At 43.3% G+C, this 22748-nt stretch overlaps 2 protein-coding genes across 2 annotated transcripts in view; one reads left to right on the plus strand and one right to left on the minus strand.

Annotated features, from left to right (window-relative positions):
- The first annotated feature begins 135 nt into the window (after positions 1-135).
- On the plus strand, positions 136-7100 carry serpina10a (serpin peptidase inhibitor, clade A (alpha-1 antiproteinase, antitrypsin), member 10a). The gene is made up of 5 exons (XM_017456516.3): positions 136-291; positions 3196-3765; positions 4854-5127; positions 5260-5407; positions 6503-7100. The coding sequence occupies exons 2-5, from the start codon at positions 3201-3203 to the stop codon at positions 6689-6691; spliced, it is 1176 nt and encodes a 391-aa protein (XP_017312005.1). The 5' UTR covers positions 136-291; positions 3196-3200; the 3' UTR covers positions 6692-7100.
- A 492-nt stretch (positions 7101-7592) lies between these two features.
- Positions 7593-22748, minus strand: part of ppp4r4 (protein phosphatase 4, regulatory subunit 4) — a 28003-nt gene continuing 12847 nt past the window's right edge. Inside the window, exons 8-25 of the mRNA XM_017456511.3 lie at positions 22334-22455; positions 21987-22109; positions 20597-20760; positions 19714-19833; positions 18202-18279; positions 16850-16933; positions 15909-16091; positions 15719-15824; positions 15331-15478; positions 15069-15213; positions 14940-14978; positions 14774-14845; positions 12703-12766; positions 11960-12040; positions 11788-11878; positions 11088-11149; positions 10462-10624; positions 7593-8168 (exon numbers count right to left, since the gene is read on the minus strand). Of these exons, the coding sequence (XP_017312000.1) occupies positions 8123-8168; positions 10462-10624; positions 11088-11149; positions 11788-11878; positions 11960-12040; positions 12703-12766; positions 14774-14845; positions 14940-14978; positions 15069-15213; positions 15331-15478; positions 15719-15824; positions 15909-16091; positions 16850-16933; positions 18202-18279; positions 19714-19833; positions 20597-20760; positions 21987-22109; positions 22334-22455 (1891 nt within the window). The 3' untranslated portion in view covers positions 7593-8122. The remainder of the gene's footprint in view (positions 8169-10461; positions 10625-11087; positions 11150-11787; positions 11879-11959; positions 12041-12702; positions 12767-14773; positions 14846-14939; positions 14979-15068; positions 15214-15330; positions 15479-15718; positions 15825-15908; positions 16092-16849; positions 16934-18201; positions 18280-19713; positions 19834-20596; positions 20761-21986; positions 22110-22333; positions 22456-22748) is intronic.

Below are 22748 nucleotides of genomic sequence, written 5' to 3' on the forward strand. Positions count from 1 at the left end.
GTTCAGCTCAGATTTCCGCATTATTATTATTATTATTATTATTATTATTATTATTATTCTGATCAGTTCTACAGTGGTGTGTGACGGTGTGCAGACCCAGATGAAGGCTTTATCCTGGGTGTTGTGTAAGAGCCGTGTTGGTGAATCGGTTCAGTCTGCGTTCCGCACCGAGCTGCTACTGATCCACTCCTAATCCGTGAATATTCTCCCTCTGCTTCAGGATTATTTACTGATTATTGAACAGAAATACTTCGAAAGGATTCGTCTTGTTCCTGTGCTGGAGGATCATCTGTAAGTAGCGCATGACAGTCAGAGTGCGGTTATTATCACGCAGAATAACGGACATGCGGTGATCACGCAGGGTTTATTTACAGAGCTGCGTGTTTACATGCAGCAGAAACGCGTTCATTCTCAGAGATCAGTTACAATCATCCACCGGGTTCACATCCCATATCTATAATGAGCAATATCACTGATTAATAATACACTCATATACTGTAGACGCACTGAATACAGGCCTGTAATACACACACACACACACACACACACACACACACACACACACACACACACACAACAGAATAGACGAGTCATTATTACAAAATAACATTTACAAATGATGTAATAGTGAAATTCGTGATGTTCAGAGGTATTTAGAAATACTAATAATAATAATAATAATAATAATAATAATAATAATAATAATATCACAACAACAAGGTGTTTTCGTCGTCATTACACGCTCAGAAAAGAAGGGCACGTTTTTTTGGGATGGAAAAAATTAAATAAACAAATGGTATGAAACTGTGCTTTGTCACTGGGGTGGTGCTCTTACCTTCTGTACCTCCTAATGTGAAAGTCTAAATATAGCCTGATTATTTTATTTTACGGTAAAGCTTTAAATATACCGTAGAGGCACTTTCTAGGTAAAAGGTAGAAAAGGTGTACGCTTGGCGTTATTACACAAGAGTACAACTGCGTGCAGGAGTCATATTACTGCAGGAGAATCTTAACAAACAATGGGATATCAGTGAAATTCAAACTGCACTACACATTCAAATTCAAATATCATTTGTTACACACACACACACACACACACACACACACACACACACACACACACACACACACAGTGTAGTGAAATGCTTTTCACGACTGTCCATGTATTATTATAGGAGAGCATTATTATATTTAAAGATGTAATAAATATTTATAAAAACAGGATATAATACAGGATTATGTGGTTCCTGAAGATGAATGAACAGAGGATGTAGTAAAGGAATGTACAGTAGGTGGTGTGGGTGTTGTGTAGCAAGTATAAGTACAGTACATGCACCTTTCTAGATAAAAGATACATACTACAAGGTAGAAATGCTGAGGAAACAGTGTAGAGATGGTGTGGAAATGGTGTGGAAATGGTGTAGAGATGGTGTGGAGATGGTGTGGAGATGGTGTGGAGATGGTGTAGAGATGGTGTGGAGATGGTGTGGAGATGGTGTGGAGATGGTGTAGAGATGGTGTGGAGATGGTGTGGAAATGGTGTGGAAATGGTGTAGAGATGGTGTAGAGATGGTGTGGAGATGGTGTAGAGATGGTGTAGAGATGGTGTGGAGATGGTGTGGAGATGGTGTGGAGATGGTGTAGAGATGGTGTGGAGATGGTGTGGAGATGGTGTGGAGATGGTGTAGAGATGGTGTGGAGATGGTGTAGAGATGATGTAGAGATGGTGTGGAGATGGTGTGGAGATGGTGTAGAGATGCTGAGGAGATGGTGTGGAGATGGTGTGGAGATGGTGTGGAGATGGTGTAGAGATGGTGTGGAGATGGTGTGGAGATGGTGTAGAGATGGTGTGGAGATGGTGTAGAGATGGTGTGGAAATGATGTCGAGATGGTGTAGAGATGGTGTAGAGATGGTGTGGAGATGATGTGGAGATGGTGTGGAGATGGTGTGGAGATGGTGTAGAAATTGTGTGGAAATGGTGTAGAGATGGTGTGGAGATGGTGTAGAGATGGTGTAGAGATGGTGTGGAGATGGTGTAGAGATGGTGTGGAAATGATGTCGAGATGGTGTGGAGATGGTGTAGAGATGGTGTGGAGATGATGTGGAGATGGTGTGGAGATGGTGTGGAGATGGTGTAGAGATGGTGTGGAGATGGTGTGGAGATGGTGTAGAGATGGTGTACACTGGAGAGCACCAACCCAGCAACAAGGAAAAGTAGCATGCAGTAGTTTTTCTGAGACTGTAGGAGTCACATTATTGCAAAATAATCTTAACAAACAATGAGACATCAGTGACATGTGCCATGATTTTTCTTTAGAATACCACAATAACAAAGTCTTCTTCTTCTTCTTCTTCTTCTTCTTCTTCTTAGTAGTAGCGGTAGAATTACTATTATTATTACAGTTTACATGTTATCCAGGCTTTCACACTAACATTCGCACACACATTCCCGGTCAGTATCGATCAGGTTGAGTGTGTTTAGCCGTATGTTGCACTTTGTCCATGTCAACTTTAAAGCACAGACGCAAGCCTTTCTGCAGGTCTCTCTGGTTTAGATTACATCACGCTGTGTACTTTATCTCGTCCTCTTACACTCATTTACACAGAGAGATAACAAGAGAAGTTCAAGAAGAAAGAGATAACTGGGAGTGTACAAGGATAAAAACTGACTGCTCCGGAACTCCACTGCAGACGTTTTGTAGATTTAATGTAGCCGATCGTCCAGTGTAACACATTCACCTGCAGATATTACTCACAACGTTAGAATGTAGACGCAGTGTTTATAATATTCAGATATAATGCCGGCTTTGATGGGGATATCAGCAACAGATTCATTTTTATTGAACAAGGATAGAAATTAAATCTACGCACCACGAGCAAGAAATGTTGATTTCAATTAACATTACACATACAAAATACGGATAAAGAAACCGGCTAATAGTCATGATATTAATATAACTGCTATATTTTCATCCTTTCACCCCAGCTCTGTAAAATAAACAACACATCAACCTTTCGTTTTCGATGTATTTTTTAGAGCATATGATTTATTGAATAATTTGCACATAAAAAAATGTAATAAAACAATTGTATTCACTTTTATTAGGTAGTTACAGTCTAAAAAAGTTCATTGCTTTGGATTTCAATTGAAAACGATCACATATAGTGATTCTCTGTACCACTTTCATCAACAGGAGCCATGGAGAACATCTTCATTCTGCTCGGCGTAACCCTCCTCGCCGCAGGTATTGACGGTCAGACGCAGAACGTCGACGTGCAGGAGCTGACCACCCGGAGCGCTGACTTCGCCACGGCGCTGTACCGCAGGATTGCTAGCACGAGCGACGATAACTTTGCGTTCTCCCCTTTAGCAGCCACCCTGAGCCTGGCGTCTCTGTCAGCAGGAGCTGGAGAGGACACACTCAAAGAGCTGCTGCACACACTAAAACTGTCTCCTATGGAGAGAGACGGAGAACCGGACCGGATCTCCACGTTGTTGCAGCAGATGAGGGAAGCTGTAGCTCAGACTGTAGCGACGGGTCTGTTTATCAGCCAGAATTTCGAGGTCGATCAAAGCTTCAGGAGCCAGGTGAAGAAGTTCTACAACGCAGATGTGAAGAGTGTGGAGTTCTCCAACACGCAAGCCGCTAAAGCCAGCATGAGTGAGTATGTTACAGGCAGCACCGGGAACAAGGTCAGGGAGGTGCTGGACGCCGTGGATCCTCAAAGCCAGCTCATGCTCATCAGTGCTGCATATTACACAGGTGAGGAACAATCAGGGTGCTTCACTGTTCTTCTCCAAGGGTTCTGCGTTTCCTATCCTCGTGTATTAGATCATCCAGCTGAGAATGCACGAGGACCTGATGACAGCACCAACACACCATGAACATCTGTAGATTCAGAAGGCTTAAGGTTTTATCTAGGATGTTAAAAAGAAGTATCAGAACGGGTTGAAAGCAGAAACCTTTTATGAAGCGCCCTCAACAACCTGTTTTTACCAAGAGTGTGTGTATTATCTGGTTATTTGTGTCATACAAACTCTGAATTACTGCTCATTATTTTACCTAGAACCTCTCAGGTGCTCTTCGAGGGTTCTTTAAGGGTTCTTTATTGGAAAATGAAGAGCCCTTACCCCCCTGAAAGGGTACTACTTGGAACCTGTTTGGTGGAGAAACACATTGCTGTACAGTTCTGCATGGAACGTTTAAGCATTCCTGCAGAGGGACAACCAAAGGACCCTTGCCCTAAATTTGTGTGTTCAAACAGTGACAACATTGTGTTATTGCAGATGTTATTGCAGTAAAGTCTGGCACCTATGGAGAGAGATGGAGAACCAGGCCAGATCCCAGTTTTGCTCCAGTAGATGAGAGAAAATGGGTTCTTCAAGGGTTCATAAAAGGTTAATTCGATAACTAAGGGCTCATAGCTTCCAACAAAATGGTTCTTCTTGGAATCCTTCTAGTAGAGGAATTCATTGTTGTACATAATTTTTTAAGGATTCCTTAAAAAATAATTCTTGGGATAACCCAAGAACTCTTATGGGTTCTGAATCTTCTAACAGTGTACACCACACTGTGTTATTACAGATGCATGTAAAGAGCTGCTTCAAAATTTAGGCCTGGCTCCTCTGGAGAGAGACGGAGAACCACATCAGCTCCCATGCCGCTCTAGCGGATATGGGAAACTGGGTCCTTCAATGGTTCTTTGAGGGTTCATTGGAAAAGAAAGAGCTCTTAGAGTCCGAAAAAAATGGGTTTTAAGTTTTAAGGAATCCTTCTAGTAGAGAAACACTTTTCAGGTTCTACCTTAAGGGTTCTAATGTAATAGAATATGTTCTATTTTTCTCAACCAGGGCAGTGGAAGCTCCCGTTCAATGCCAGCTTCACTCAGGAGGAGCGGTTCTATGTTGATAAGTACCACATCGTCCAGGTGCCTATGATGGTCCGCTCAGATAAATACTACCTGGCGTATGACCCATCTCTGAAGGTGGGCATTCTGAAGCTGCGGTGCACCGACGGTACCGCCATGCTGGTCCTCCTGCCGGATGAAGATGTAGATTACACGTCTGTGGATGAAGCCCTGACTGCTGAAGTGTTCCTCGGATGGGTAGCAAAGCTGAAGAAAACGTATGTCAGGGCTAGTTTATTACACACCGTTCTACAGGCTAACACAGGAGATGATTTTTAAACACTGTAATGCATCAGTGATGAACTGTGATTGAATAGTAATGCATGTTTGGTCATGTGATCACTCCACAGGAAGTTAGAGGTCATGTTGCCCAGGTTCTCTGTGGAGTACACCTTCTCTCTGAAGAACAGCCTCCCTAGTCTGGGCTTTACCAAATTCCAGGATAGCAGTGCAGATCTGACAGGAATCAGCAAAACCTCTGCGCTGAACTTGTCTGAGGTAGCGTACATCCATTTCTGATCAGTAATGGGCAGCGGGGGTGGGATGGTGGGGAACTGAGGGGCAGCAGCCTGAGAGTGAGGACAGAGAACTGTAATAATGGGCAGAACTGTAATTACTGCACTGCCCTTCACTGCTTTCACACTAAACATTGTGAAGATATATAAAAAAAATCTAAAAACCCCACAGAAACTCTGACCCTGCCCACCAACTCCCACAAAAATCTGACCACACCCACCCCTTCCACAGAAACTCTGACCACACCTCTTGTTCACTTTTGAAGAGACTCTGACCATGCCCTTAACCACGCCCACAGAACCTCTGACCACACCCCTTGTCCACTCTTGCAGAACCTTTGACCATGCCCCATTCACTCTTGCAGAAACTCTGAATGCACCCACCCTAATTTGAACACACTCTCACCACACCCAGCCTCCTCTGAACGTACTCTTACCACACTTACCCTCCTCCTGAGACCCTCTGAAAACACCCACCCTTTTCCTGACACTATGACCACACTTGCCCTCCTCCTGAGTCACTCTGATCACACCTACCTTCCACCTGAGTCACTATGACCATACCTACCCTCCTCCTGAGCTGCTCTGACCACACCTACCCTCCCTGAGCCACTATTACACCCACCCTCCTCCTGATACACTCTGACCACACCTACCTTCCACCTGAGTCACTATGACCATACCTACCCTCCTCCTGAGTCACTCTGACCACACCTACCCTCCCCCTGAGCCACTATTACACCCACCCTCCTCCTGATACACTCTGACCACACCTACCTTCCACCTGAGTCACTATGACCACACCTATCATCCTCCTGAGCCACTCTAACCACACTTACCCTCCTCCTGAGCCACTCTGACCACACCTACCATCATCCTGATACATTCTGATCCCACCCACACCTACCCTTCCCCTGAGACACCAAGACCACGCCCACACACTCCCACAGTCATTTCAGTTTCTACCTGCCAGGAATTTTATGTAATGAACTCACATGTTCTGATTATTTAAAATGGGATGGGCTTCATTGGCTATTCTGATGGTGGTATGATGTTATCACGGCCCTCCTGGTTGCAGGCACTGCAGAAGGTCCTGGTGGAAGTGGATGAGCAAGGAGGCTCAGCTGCTCCGTCCACCAGCAGTCTCTTCATGGAGACCCTTCCTCCGAGGCTCACCTTCAATCGACCTTTCCTGTTTCTCATCTATCACGAGGCCACTAAAACCCTGCTGCACATGGGCCGTGTGATCAACCCCACTACGAAGTAGTCAAGTTTGTGTTCATGCATCACCTAAAACATATTTAGCATACCCTTCCTTCTGTGCACTGATTAGCATTACTGGAATCTCCATTATATAAAGTATAGATCTGTATGTAATGTAATAGCGTAAACAGTTATCTACATGGAGTAATTCATTCTTATTAATATAAATGCTTACTGGCCAAGCTAACTTTATATGTTACCACCTAATTCACCCATATTAAAGTCATTATTATCCATTATACCACAGTGCTTCTGAATTCTGGATTCTGATTGGTCGGTACGTAGCAGCAGCTTTTATATTAACGCGCAAGTTCTAATACATTACCGTTTCTATAGTAACAGCTCATGCACACGGACTAGTATGTGGGTGATGTACATAAACAGATGTTATTAAAAATGTGTGTATCCGTTGATGTGGTGAAGTTTTCTGTAAGGATACATTCATGTAACATTTATGGAAGGAGTCTCCGATGTCAGCACTTTTTAAGAGTCAGAGGTAAAGCTGTAAGTTTCCGACATCTTCAGGACAGAGGAGTTTATGCTTTCCGGTTTCTCAGTAACATGGCAAGCTGCTTTTTTTTTTTTCTTTTTTTCGCTTATTAACTTCAAAAGAGGTAAAGCGCAACATGTACAGTTGCCTTTGTACAGTACGGTACGTACAGATGTACAGTATGACCTGTCATTCTTTAATAAATAAAAATTGCAATTGTTAGCTGATTACTATGGTATAAGAGGAATAAAACACTCAGGGATATGCTGCTATAGGAAAAAGTACTGAATAAATACAGAAAACGATAACTCCGCTTCATCACACCGCCCTGTCGTGTTTTATTCCTTACTGCTATCAGAATTCTGTGCAGAACGCTCATTCATTCAAGTCTTCAAAAACTTCAAAAAGTCATGAGTGGTGTTCACCATGGGCTTTATTGTTTGGGTTCTGTGTTGGCGTGAATCACTTGGGTGCTTTAAAGCACCAGGAACAATCTCACTGGTGGAAATGGAGAGTCCCAGAACTCCTAAAGGTGGTGCTCAGTCATAAAAATACACACTTTTATCCTAGCGAGTCGGAAAATATTATAAAACAAAGATTCTGCAAAGCATGCTATAATACAAAAAGAAAAAAAGAAAAAGAAAAAACAAATCAAAATAAATGACTCAATAAATAAAATACATCAGATTACCTATTACTCTTCCTCTTTTTTTGGACAAATGATACAAGTTTTGGTGTGAAATAAGGCAGAGATGGATCGATGTTTACTTGTGAGAAGAATCCTGGTGCCTCCTGTTTTCCTCCTCCACAGCCTGAGCATGAGAGTTCAGCCGGTTCTGCTCCAGAGGAGGAATGAGGGATGAACGCAGCGTCCTGAAGACGAACGTATCACCATCTGGTTCTCCTTCAGGCTCCGTGTCAAAGTCCCCTCACCTGAACGGTACATCATTCCCTTCCAGACTGCATGCCGAATGAGTTAGACTTCCTTTGTCTAACACACACAGGCGGGGGGAAGAAGAAACAAATCTTAACACTTTGAGACGGCACATCTTACAGTATTTCAAATGCCAACATCTGTAGAACTCAAAGCAAAATTAGAGGACAAATTATTTACTTCCTTCTCTATTTCTTTATCGTGAACATCACGAAGCAAAAATAGTCCAATAATATATATTATACAGAACCATGCATAAGGAACCCCCCCATGCACGTTTACACTTTTTTTATCGTTACAGTCTGGAAATGAAATCGGTTTCACTTGGATTACACGTCTACACAAATTACTGCCCACTACTGAACACGTACTGAAACACGTAATAAAAACAGTCTGCAAAATGGGTTTGAAATAAAAAAGCCGCGATTGCGTAAGTATTCACCCAGATACCTTTTCTGTGTGTTGCTAAATTAGTTTTGGTTTCCATCACAAGTCAGATAATTAGTTGAGTAGAGTGTGCAGTGTCATGTGATGTTGATATAAATACACCCCGAGAGCACCTGAGAGCATGGTGGGGGTAGCATCGTGCTCGGAATTGCCTTTGGGCCTCTTGGTAACAAGACAGGCATGTTATTATTAACTCTGAGAGACGTGGTGCGGAAGCAATCGTTTATAGATTAGGAAATAACTTGTTTCACAGACATTAAATTCATTCTATAAATACTGTGATGCTGGTAACTTGCTCTGGTATGAGAGGAATAAAGTGCTTGGGGACGTGCTGTAATAAGAAAATAAAAACTCTGTGGTGGTAAGAGGATTCTGATCATTGAATATTTTCATATTAAAGCATGCAGATGTTTATTCCTTAATTATTATTTTTTAGTTGTCAAATGAACAGCGTTTCCACACACAAGTCCCAGTAAAACAAAACTTACTGGTGACCAAGAACCCCCACAGAAACTCCACCCATCCACTCCTGCAGAAACTCTTACTCCACCCATCCACTCCTGCAGAAAATCTGACTACACCCATCCACTCCTGAAGAAACTCTGACTACACCCATCTACTCCTGCAGAAACGGTCTACACCCACCCACTCCTGCAGAAACTCTGACTACACCCATCCACTCCTGCAGAAACTCTTACTCCACCCATCCACTCCTGCAGAAAATCTGACTACACCCACCCACTCCTGCAGAAACTCTGACTACACCCATCCACTCCTGAAGAAACTCTCACTACACCCATCCACTCCTGCAGAAACTCTGTCTACACCCATCCACTCCTGCAGAAACTCTGACTACACCCATCCACTCCTGCAGAAACTCTCACTACACCCATCCACTCCTGCAGAAACTCTCACTACACCCATCCACTCCTGCAGAAACTCTGTCTACACCCATCCACTCCTGAAGAAACTCTGACTACACCCATCCACTCCTGCAGAAACTCTGTCTACACCCATCCACTCCTGAAGAAACTCTGACTACACCCATCCACTGCTGCAGAAACTGTCTACACCCATCCACTCCTGAAGAAACTCTGACTACACCATCCACTCCTGAAGAAACTGTCTACACCCATTCACTCCTGAAGAAACTCTGACTACACCCATCTACTCCTAAAGAAACTCTGACCACACCCATCCACTCCTGAAGAAACTCTGACCACACCCATCCACTCCTGCAGAAACTCTTACTACACCCATCTACTCCTAAAGAAACTCTGACTACACCCATCCACTCCTGAAGAAACTGTCTCCACCCATCCACTCCTGCAGAAACTCTCACTACACCCATCCACTCCTGCAGAAACTCTCACTACACCCATCCACTCCTGCAGAAACTCTTACTCCACCCATCCACTCCCGCAGAAACTCTTACTCCACCCATCCACTCCTGCAGAAACTCTCACTACACCCATTCACTCCTGAAGAAACTCTGACTACACCCATTCACTCCTGAAGAAACTCTCACTACACCCATCCACTCCTGAAGAAACTCTCACTACACCCATCCACTCCCGCAGAAACTCTTACTCCACCCATCCACTCCTGCAGAAACTCTCACTACACCCATCCACTCCTGCAGAAACTCTTACTCCACCCATCCACTCCTGAAGAAACTCTGACTACACCCATCCACTCCTGCAGAAACTCTGACCACACCCCTAACTATTCCAGCAGACCTTCTAACCATACCCATACACTCCTGCGCAACCTCTGACCACGCCCACTCCTAGCATGACTGGAATTGAAACCTGAATCTCATTTTGAACTAGACGTAATGTTATTGTCAGTTAGAACCTACTTCTGAGGCTGAACGTATTTTCTCTACAGTGTTGAGACGTACATGGAGAGTTTTCTGGACTGTGCGTCTTTGCTGCTGTTGCTGCGATGCTCTACGGAGCTGCTCGTGTTGCTGCGGATCAGCACGGGCATGGACGATGTGGAGGGAGTCTGGGACAGCGACGTGGACGAGGACGCCACGAAATGATGGGGTCTCAGGGCATCATCTAGGAGACAGAGAGGTGCAGACATGGAGAAAGGCTGTTAGACTGCAGAATTCTCTTCAGTCATGCAGGCAGGAAGGAACTTGTAGGAACTTGTAGATGGTTTCTATTGATGCTTTGTGCATGCCACCTAGATGTAATGGCTTCAGGTCAGAAAACTCTCCTCTTTTCACTTCTCTTCCAAAAATCAAGGTCATGTACAGCACACTCTATGTATTTCTTGTTGCATTCTATAAGAGATCATCTCATCTTCCCTAGCAACACCTAACAGCACTTTCCGAGATAAAAACCTAAGAATTAAACGTAAGAATTTAAAACAAAAGTCCCATAATTTTCTACATTCCCCCAGAAATACTGGTGTCTAATATGAAACACGACTGCTACTATGTTCTCATTTTAGTCAACGTGTTTTACAAATATAACATGATGAGTTGCTCATTAAGGGGAAAAAAACAAACAAAATTACCATTAATTGTTATTATGGAGCTCTTCCCTGATCCAGGACAACTTCCTGATTCCTTCACTTTTCTAAGGAATAGTACAAATTGTGTGTTAATGAACTTTGTGAAACGTAATGACACTCGTTATAAGATTTATTACAATCTTTAAGGCAAGACATCACAGCTGGAAAGCACAATTCCGTTTACGCCACACTGTAGTAATGAAATGATCAAAACTTGATGTCACTGTTTTTGTTTTGGTCCAATAGTGACCGTCGCATCATCCGAATCTTAGCAACTGTGAACAAAGCTTTAAGCTCCACCCACTTCACCAGCACATCATGCCGTATATCTCTGTAAAGCTTGTTTCCTGGTATACTGTATATCAGTTTACGTGCCATCGTGATATACACATCGATTTCCCTTATGCACCTTATAAGTCACACTGACTGAATCTCTGTTTATGATCTATTGCGTTCAAAATAAACGACCCTGTTTACCTGTGGAGTCTTGCCTTAAGGAGAGTGACAAGCAAATAACACTGCTGTAAAGTTTTAATGTGGAAGATAAATGCAGCAGATTTTGTCATGATAAAAGACATTTCTTCGAATTTGGAATCGTGACACCGCGTTTCTTTTATCACCGTCTACTCAATTACTACATTATCAAACTATTTATATTCCAATCAATTTGTCATGGAACTGGAAGATATGCTGTTCTACTCACAGAGTTTTATCAGAGTTGGACATTTTGGGAGTGCTCGGGTGGCTACTGAGGGAACGACTGCGAGCCAGCTTGGCTCTCCGCATCTCCTTACCTGTAATCATCATCATCATCATCATCATCATCATCACAACATTCAACACAACATCCTCTCTCTGCCAGACACCACACTAACCAGCAGATGTGGACAGGGTGGCTCCAGATGTGGACCCTGACATGCCTTTGGTACCAGACAGTCCTGCTTTGCTGTCTCGTCCTGCGCAGAACATCAGAGCATTACTCTTACACCACGGTGCTGTTTAATCCCTCGTCCTGATCGCTCAGAGGTCACAAATCTATAATAACGTATTCATGCCCTTGTTCTAATAACGTTATCGTTTCCATAGCAACAGCTCATTCACAGGGACTTGTACGCTGGAAGCGCCACATAAACAGATTAAAAACCATGTGGAATGATCGGCGTGGTGACGTTTTCTGTAAGGAGAAGTTTACGTAACATGCACGGAAGGAGTCTCCAGTGTCGGTGCTTCGTTGTAAGGTTACGTTTTCTGACATTTTCGACGTTTTTTCGGTCTTATTAACTTCAAGAGGACAAAGAGAGGGTGGTGAGGGGACTACTGTTTATCGCTGCTGTAACGCAAGTAAGAAGAGGAATTAACTTTGGTCACGGATGCTCAACAGCGTTCAGTGTAACTATAAATTCGTTTTTATCAATTATAATATTAGCAGTTTGCTGTGGTTTAAGAGGAGAAAAACACTTCAGGACGTGCTTTTATAGTAAAATAATGAACTTCAGCGTGGTAACAGCTTCAACTCCATTGCTGATGATTTTGCTATAACAGCGTGGGTTATAGTGATAATAAAAACACTACGTACTGTCGGAGAATTTCCTGGAAGCTGATCCTAAACGTTACTTACTCTTTTTTTCACTGTGCTTCTCTCCAGTCAGTTTCGCTTCACTCTGCTGCCGTTCTAGCAGTTCCTGTGGATTAAAAAAGAAATAAAAAATACTAACAGCGTTACCAATGACATGCGACAGTGCTTATTATGAAACGATGACATTCATTTCTTTACATGAATACAAATTTTTTGCACAGAGAGTTTGTATATAAAGTTTCAAATGTTGGCTAAAAGAGCTGGATGGAAAACTCCGTACTTTATCTTTTTGATTTGGCTCAGTTTATTTTAGATCACATCAATTTTGAAGTGCACTAAATAATTAGTGTTCCTGGATGGGCCTGAAATTTGTTTCTCCTGATGATTATTTCAGGAGATGAAATCTGCAGGTCGTGGAAGTATATTTTAGAGATAAGAAAATATACTACTGATGTTCTACCAGTTAATAACACATCGAAATTACCCATAGTTCGAGATGGGTCATTCCATGTCGGGTTGTCCAATGCAGGTTGTGCGACTGGTTTTAATCGTCCTTTTTTTTGAGTGATTTCCTCTATGTATCGTCATTGCAAAATCACCAGGTTTTTTTTTTTTGTTGTTTGTTTGTTTTTTTTACTTGGTTTAATTACGACGGCCATCTTTGTGTCAATGCACAGAACAAATTTCGGTTATACAGCTGTTCACAGAAACCTCAATATCTTGGCTCAGGATAGTCCTAGCTCCTTGAAACAAACCCTGATCTGGATAAGGTGCATAGACATACAGTATATAAACATTTTACACATTCTTATTCCTTAGAACCTGAGTCCAGATGTAATGCTCAATATTGCTCAGAGTTCCAGTTTTAGGATCAATTTATAATGGTAAGGATTTGAGTCTCAGTCTGAATTTTTTTAGGGGGTACCTGGGTAAGTATAGTGTGCATGCAGAACATTTCAGGTTTGAGACTTAATTATTAATTTATTTTTTTATGGGGTCGAGAAACTGCATTTTTTTTTATTTAATTTCCCTCGCTTTTGGGTTGAATATCTCTGGAGGGGGACTAGATACAAACCTGAAATTTTCGCAGAAACAAGTCCTCTATAGTAGCATTCTGTTGTAAAAATTGTGAGTTTGAGATTGGAGGTAAACTCTGCAGGACAGTTGACCTCGAAGGACCAGATTTGAAGAACCAGCCTGATCTATCATGTTGATACAGGTGTACAGTTGGTATGCGTGTATCAATTTTATCCAAATATGGAATTGCAGTGTTCAGCTGGGTGCTTTACAAATGAACAGGGTCATAAACAGAGCTGTGGTGGTGATTCTCCTGTGATAAAAGCAGTAAGTCATTTCTCAACTGTAGTCACACAGTCTAAGGAACACAAATGTGTCAAATGTACATTTACGTTGTAATGTGGTTCTAGAAATCGGTTTTAGTTCCAAGGAGCTAGGACCATCCTGAGCCAAGATATCGAGGGTTCCATAAACAGCTGTATAACCAAGACTTCTTGCGTACCATGACACAAAGATGGCTGTTGTAGTTAAACTAATTTAAAAAATTATTTCTTTTAAATGGTGGTGTTGTAATGCCAATACATAGAGGTAATCACTCAAAAAATAAATAAAAAAATTAAAAGCAGTCAAGCAACCAACCCTGCAATTATTGGACCACTTGAGATGGAATGAAACAAATCAAAAAGTCCTCTATACCAGGGGTGTGAAACACACAGCCTAGGGTCAGGAGAGATCTGATAAGGGTCTAATCTGGCCCATGAAATGAATTTAATAATCTCTGTTCTAAATAAAAATCGTCTTTTAATTGAATTGAAAGATTAGAGAAAAAATAGTCTCTGTTATTCCACTAGGGGGCAAAAATAGCGCAATAAACTCAGGGCTATAAACTGACAAAATGTGCTAATAATGGAATTGTTTATTAGCACGCTACATATTTGGTGCGCTAACCTGTGAGCCTCTTTACAAAAAATGATCATTTTGCAAACCCCCCCTACTTCAATACTATGTGTTATTTTGACTAGAGTCAAGACACATAGTCCCAATTAAGTCCACTTCAGTCCCTAGCTTTTATACCTTTACATGATTAATCTCTCACCATTTCCAACAGTAAAGTTTCCTCCTTCTCCTTCTTTTGGTCCAGCAGGTCTCTTTCATGCCTTTTATGATACTGCCGGAGTGAAAAATCATCTAAGATCTCACAACACTAAAATACTATCTGATAAAAGCATGAACAGGTTAGAGAGAAATAAATAAATAAATACCGGTTCTGAGATGTCCATTTTGTCCAACTCCAGGACTGTCTGAGAAAAAAAAAAAAAAAAGATTTGGAACGTGTTAATTTTTTAAAATTCTTGCTTTTTAAGGGAACAAAAAGTGAGAATGTATCTCACCTTGCGTACAGTAGCTACGACGTCTTTGTCCTTCTCGCGACAGAGCAGTTTTCTCACACAGAACTCCAGCTGCTGAAGCAGATGTTTATCGGCAGGTAGCCGGATGGTGGACCTGAGCCTGGGCAGCATGTAGCACAGTTTATACCTGCACACGGTCGATCACACACAGACACTTTAACCCTCGGCTACAGGAATAATGAACACGATGCACTGCGGATAGAGATCTGTAGACATGTAATGGGGGTGTAGCTGTAGAGGTCACCTGACGTTAGCCACGGGGTCCGTGATGAGCTCCAGCGCCTGCAGGAGGAAGTGCTTACAGAAGTAGGATTTAGAGAAGAGATCTATAGCGATGTCACACAGGTCCAGAAACCGTAACCGGTTCCAGTAACTCCGCCCTTGAGCAAGCTCTTAAATGAGGTAAAAAAAACATTTTTTAAAAAAAGTTATTTAAAATAAAATGTCACATGAAAAGATATAATCAAATATTTACAAAAATGTGAGGGGTGTACTCACTTTTGTGAGATACTGTATATATATATATATGAAATTTTTTACACCGATATGTTAAAAGTATCAAACGAAATTAAGATTAAACTTTACACCTTCTTATGTATATTAATTATCATGTAAATGTAGAGTTCACTCACCCTGCACTATTTTGCTGATGATCTCCTGTCTCTGCTCCTGCTTGCGGTTGTAGCGCAGAAACACACACAGCGTCCGGGCGGCTTCCCTCTGCACCGGTAAAACATTCTACACACACACACGGGAGGGAAAAATGGGTTATATCAAATGTCAGTGTGTGTCGGGTTCGCCGTATGTGTGTGTGTGTCTCACATTGGTGGTGATGATGCTGAACATCCTCTGCAGGAAGCGGAAGTAGATGTGGTCTCCGGAGATGACGCGGGGCAAACAGGAGTAACGCTGCAGCAGCTTCTCATGGACACGCCAGCGCAGTGAGGACGCCACCTTCTGCTCAGCACCCACCAGTGCAGGAACCAGGTCAGGAACATTCACCTGCTGAGGGGAGCCGTTCGAGTACAGTACCACAGAGATACGATGAGAAACAAAATTATTATATACATCAGGAGGACAAAATACACATATTAGTAGTAGTAGGAGGAGGAGGAGGAGGAGGAGAAATAGTAGCAGTAGTAGTAGTAATAGTGCTACTAGTAGTAGGAGGAGGAGGAGGAAGAGTTGTTATATATACAGCACCGTCCACTAATATTGGCACCCTTGGTAAATATGAGCAAAGAAGGCTGTGAAAAATTGTCTTCATTGTTTAACCTTTTGATCTTTTGTTTAAAAAAAAAAAATCAAAAATACACTGCTCTCATGGATATCAAACAATTGCAAAGAAAACACAGGTTTATCAAAAAATATATATCTTTGTTAAATATAAGTGTGCAAGAATTATTGGCACCCCTGTGAATTCATTTGAGAAAAAAATATTTGAAGTATATTCCCATTGATATAGGTGACTAGGAACAGGAAATTGCTCAATATGAGGTAACACACAGGCCAAATTCCCTTAGTCACTCATAACAGTGGGTAAGAGCGAGGAATAGAGCTGTGATGTGCGGCAAAAGGTTGTTGAGCTTCACACAATGGGGCGTGTCTATAAGAAAATAGCACAAGCATTGAAAATGCACATTTCCACCATCAGGGCAATAATTAAGAACTGGAGATGTTATGAATCGACCTGGAACTGGACGTGTGTCTATATCGTCTCAACGCACTGTGAAGAGGATGGTTCGAGTGGCCAAAAAAGGTACCTTGCTCTCAGGTCCTGATCCCTCTCCCCTGGATGTTGCCAGTTCCAATGTCTCCTGGAGATGATTGAGTAGGGCATCCAGTACCTGCAAAAACCATAGACCCAAGTTCAGACAGAATCTTAGACAGAGGTTCAGACAGTGTCTCAGACAAAGGTTCAGACAGAGGCTCAGACAGAGGCTCAGATAGATGCAAAGACAGACAATCAGACAAAGGTTCAGACAGAGGATCAGACAGTTTTTCAGACCGAGGTTCAGACAGTGTCTCAGGCAGAGGATCAGACAGAGTCCCAGACAGTGTCTCAGACAGAGGCTCAGACAGAGGATCACACAGAGGCCCAGACAGTGTCTCAGACAGAGGCTCAGACAGAGGCACAGACTGTGTCTCAGACAGAGGTTCAGACAGAGACTCAGACAGATACAGACAGAGGATCAGACATTGATTCACACAGAGGTTCAGACAGTGTCTCAGACAGAGGCTCAGACAGAGGATCACACAGAGGCCCAGACAGTGTCTCAGACAGAGGCTCAGACAGAGGCACAGACAGAGGCCCAGAACAGAGGCACAGACTGTGTCTCAGACAGAGGTTCAGACAGAGACTCAGACAGATACAGACAGAGGATCAGACATTGATTCACACAGAGGTTCAGACAGTGTCTCAGACAGAGGCACAGACAGAGGCTCAGACAGAGGATCAGACAGAGGCCCAGACAGTCTCTCAGACAGAGGATCAGACAGTGTCTCAGACAGAGGCACAGGCAGAGGCACAGACAGAGGCTCAGACAGAGGATCAGACAGTGTCTCAGACAGCAGCTAAGACAGAGGCCCAGACAGAGGATCAGACAGAGGCACAGACAGTCTCTCAGACAGAGGATCAGACAGCCAGTTCTCTGCACACACAGCTGGAAGACAGGATCAAGCTGCTACATTTCCACAAGTAGGGAGTAGATGAAGTGGAGAAAATACTAACATATTAAACCTAACATGTCAAACCCCACAGAACACAATGCACTAAAGCTGCAGGACTGAAGTGTAGCGGAATGTGAATTAGACTGCAGAGTTATACTGTCACAGACTGACCGGACTGAGTGTGTCACCACACGTCACACAACCCCATGAGACAGAGGCTAGACAGCAGTGAATCATACACGCACACACACACACTCACACACACACACACACACACACACACACAGCTTCAATCCACCCACTTAGAACAGTGTTAACACAAACATGTGTTTTACAGGACTCACACACACACACACGCATGCACACGCACGCACACGTACACACGCACCCACACGCACGCACACACACGCATACGCACACACACGCACACACACACAGGTCCCACCTCTAATGAGTCATCCTGCAGTAAGGTGATCAGCTCTTTGTGTACATAATGCACATTTGGACCCAGCAGTTTAACCACCTGAGAAAGAAAAGTGTAGAGTTCAGTTATAACCTTTAACTCTTAGACAGTGTGTGTGTGTATGTGTGTGTGTGCGTGCGTGTGCGTGTGTGTGTGTGTGTGTGTGTATGTGTGTGTGTGCGTGCGTGTGCGTGTGTGTGTGTGTGTGGTCCTTATAATAAGGGCGTGCGTGAACAGAATCAGACGTACGCAGCGGTTACATGCCGGTGTTTAGAAGAGACAGTCCATGACTCATTTCACGTTTAATGTAAACAGTCATGCAGCATTTCACTGTTGCCATGGTGACACCATCACACAGCATCATACAGTATGGGATATCAACATGTATATAACTGCAAATACGACTGGATGGTGAAGATCTGAGTTGAAGACATTTAAGTCTGAGTACTTTGATCGGTTCTGCTGTGAGCTGTAAGTATTTTAGTCACATGTTTTAGGAACAATTCCCTGAAGGCCAACCCGGAGGGCATGAGGAGGAGCTTATTCCTGCAGGTGATTCGGACCTCCAACCAGGAGAACACCAACGACTAGAACTGGACTCACACATACAACATCCACTACCGCATCCTGCCTGTTATTACATCTTTACATCTTTACATTCACTCACATCATATTTTGTACAGTACTATTTTAGTATATATCTTTTTTGTGTTATATTTTTTCTTATTATGCTTTTTATCTTTATTATATTTTATTAAAAAATTTTATTCTCTTGTACATATCGGCGCGGTCGTAAAAAGCATTTCACTGTGTGGTTATGTATGTCCATCCATCCATCCATCTTCTATAGCTCTTATCCTACAGGGTCCCGGGGAACCTGGAGCCTATCCCAGGGAGCATGGGGCACAAGGACGGGGTGCCAATCCATCGCAGGGCACACTCACATACACATTCACACACACATTCATACACTACAGACACGCCAATCAGCCTACCAGGCATGTGTTTGGACTGGGGGAGGAAACCCCTGCAAAATGGAGAGAACATGCACACTCTGCACACACATGGCGGGAATCGAACCCCCGACCCTGGAGGTGTGAGACGAACGTGCTAACCACAGTGATTTCATTTCGGCGTGGCCCGTATGTGCAATGCAGTGCGACAGGGCTTTACCTTCACTTCTGGCACGGAGTCAGAGTTTGAACTCTATAACAGATCACCCTGCTGATTGTTTTTCAGCGGTGAGTTCAAGCAAAATAAGAACAACGTACAGTAATGAAGGTTTTGCTTTTCAGTGTGAAATGTTTTCTCCATGCTCGCGTGTAGTGCGTTTCACGTTGTTGTTTTTTCCCCACTGATGCGATTGCATTTTGCTTTGCTGTTGTAATACAATGACTTTTTTTTTTTTTTACACTGCTATAAATAATGCTAAATCGTTACCAGCTATGAGATACTGGGTTGTGTATTTATGTGAAAGTACAGCACGGTTCCTACCTCATGGAACCCCTCGGCAGCTGTGCGCCGCACTGAGATCTCAGGATCATGACAGAGGCTTGAGAAGGTCCGGTACAGCTCAGACAGGAAGTGGTTTGGGTCAGCAAATAACACCATGGCCTGTGGACAGAGCGAGGAATTCGCAGTATGGTCGTGAGTGGACAGATCACCAGCCTGGGGGCCGGAACAGTATGTCAGAAACAAAGGGGGCGTGATGGTCAGGTGTCCACAAACTTTTGGCCTTACTGTGTATATAGTTTATAACTGCTGAAATGACTACCTTATTTCATGGATGTATCACAACATAGAATGTAACCATAAACGGATAAAAAGTATGTCAGCCTTTAATCGATTATGAATTATGTGCTGCTTTGTTCCGTACTCACTCTCTGTTTATGAAGCCAAGGCAAACGAAATGAATACTACAGCGATCATTAAGTATCATTAAGCGATCATTAAGTCTGAGGTCATTTCTACTTAAAAGTGTTCCCAGGAAGTGCACGGATGCGGAGCGTCTATTAATAACCAGCGCAGAAATCAGAAGAGCACTTCAGCACAGGCAGATGGCGCAGATCCAGGTTTAATTTCCTCCGACGAGCTCGCAGATCAAAGCGTCCTCGGTCACAGCGGGTCTCTCTGCGCTCCTTTCTGCATGCTTTCAAAGCACGTCACGTTGCTTTTGAGCTCGGCTCAGATCGAGAGGGGACAGGATATGAAGCGGCTTCGGAAACAGCCCGTTTAATGGCGTCCTGCTGTGGGCTTTGTACTCGTGCATGCGGGTATGGAGAGGAATCTGTTTTTCGGAGCTCCTGAGCTTTTGGATTTAAAAAAAAACAACAACAATATCTAAACGCGTGTGATGTCAGTGCTTTGTGTCACTCACTGGGAAATTGTAGGCGCAGTTGCGGCGCACCAGTGCGTACTTGTTCTCCAGTTCCAGAGGGTAAGGTTGGCTCTCGCAGTGGCCGTTCTCATGCTGCAGACCAAGGCAACACAGCTTCTTATAGAACTCCAGGAACCAGAGGTGCTGCTCGTCTGTGAAAGACGCTGTGTGGAGAGTCAGAGTTGCGATCAGCACAGATCTGGAGACGTCTGGATAAGAGAGCTCATGTGTAAGCAGAGGTATTTAATGAAAGATCGGAAGTTCTCCAGCGGAATCTGAGCTCACAACGGCTGGCTTCGGGAGTTACGTTTTTATTTTATTTATACTTTTGAGCAGTTGAGGTTTAAGGGCCTTGCTCAAGAGCCCAGCAGTGGTGCATTGGCGGTGCTGGGGTTTGAACTCTGATCAGTAGCCCGACGTTTTAACCACTGAGCTACCACTGTGAGTAAGTCAGAGCTCGGATGTAGCGTTAAGCAAAGGGGAACGTTCCTCGTATTCAGAGCCGGGTTACGCAGCTAACTTACGTCCATTTTCTGTCCGCAGCGTTCAGATTATTAAAATCACCTGTATGTGGGTCACACCATTGAGGTTGCCAGATTTTTCTGGAGTAGAAGCGTCTGAGACGGGGTTTCTCAAGAGGCAGAAATCAGAGCACTCTAAGATATTTCTTACAGCCAGCTGCTGTGTTTATAGCAACACTCTTAAGTTTAGAAACTTTTTAAGGTCACATTACTTGCATGCACTGCATGTTTAATCTATCATCTATCATCATCATCATCATCATCACATGCTTCTCTTACTCTTCTTAGTCTTTCATATCAGGATGCGTTCCATTCATTCCTAATAACATTTCAGACAGTGGAAATTACAAACCGGAAGCATCTAGATATCGTTTCCTAGCCTTTCCCTTTTTGTTTGTTCAACATCCTGAGACATTTAAAGGGTCAGAAAATGTTTTATGCCCTGGAGCTCGCTTTCGTCACCTGAGACCTTAGGAAATGAACTAGGAAAGTGCGCATACGTTTTTACGAACCACATTTACCGTTTTTCACTTTGCGGTGTGTTACCGTACATCCAGCAAACGAATACTACAGGTGCATCAAACATTTGCAGAAACACACCGTGCACGACGTGCAAGGCGGCTCCTTACTGCTGCGTTAACCTCATAATAACCAAAACGCGCCTTGACCAAGGGCGCCAATACTTTTGCATACATTGCACTACTGCTTCGCTGTGGTTAAATCACGAAAACGTTCGAGTTCGAGTCTTACCAAATTTAGGGTTACTAGGGTTAAGCCCAGCTCTGGATATGTCAACACAGACATGTTATAGTCCTGCTGTTAGCGGCCTGTTTGAGCTGCGCAGGTGCGATCACGGTCGGGACGCTCACCTGAGAGGCCGTGACACAGTTTGCCGTACTGGAAGGACAGCGATGCCAGCACTGCCTCGTCAGCTTTAAAGCACTTCTCACAGAACGTCTTCACCAGCGGGAATATAACACGTGTCCTGTCGTCTGTGGAAAAGGGCACAACGGAGACGGAGACCTTCACCGCAGCGCTACGTCCGTATCTTTACACAGTTCTACCTGAATCGCACTTTTAACAACAGGCACGGTCAGAAATTTTGAAAAAAGCTGCAGGAAAATCAAGCAGCAATCACAGAACAATATCCTGTACGGACTGGACGATAAACCTGAAGTGAATAAATGACTGGTAATAAAGGAGTAATGTAGCTCACCGCTGTCGAACATCTCCAGGAGGTTGATGATGGTGTCGAAGGCTGCCAGTCTCACAGTGCTGCCCTCATCACGCGCCAGCTCAACCAACTCCGGCAACACCACCGCCTTCGTATGTTCCGGTCTGTTCCACAAGCACAACAAAACACCGCACATTTAAAAAAAGAAATACCATTACAAGTGAACCTTTATTTATTTATTTATTTATTTATTTAATTGCACAGTGCATATCCTGCATGCATTCATATCATAGTTGGTGCGCATCCTGAGACGACCATGTACCACACATCTGTACTCAAAATGGCACCAAAAAAAAAAACCATTGTTGGTACACGTGAATACTGAAAAGTCTAGAATTCTGTGCTTGCTTTTGATACTTTGGACAAAGGATTACATCATTGTTAGAACAGACACTGT

Source organism: Ictalurus punctatus, chromosome 25 (assembly GCF_001660625.3).
Source record: "Ictalurus punctatus breed USDA103 chromosome 25, Coco_2.0, whole genome shotgun sequence".
In the NCBI taxonomy this organism is placed as follows: domain Eukaryota; kingdom Metazoa; phylum Chordata; class Actinopteri; order Siluriformes; family Ictaluridae; genus Ictalurus; species Ictalurus punctatus.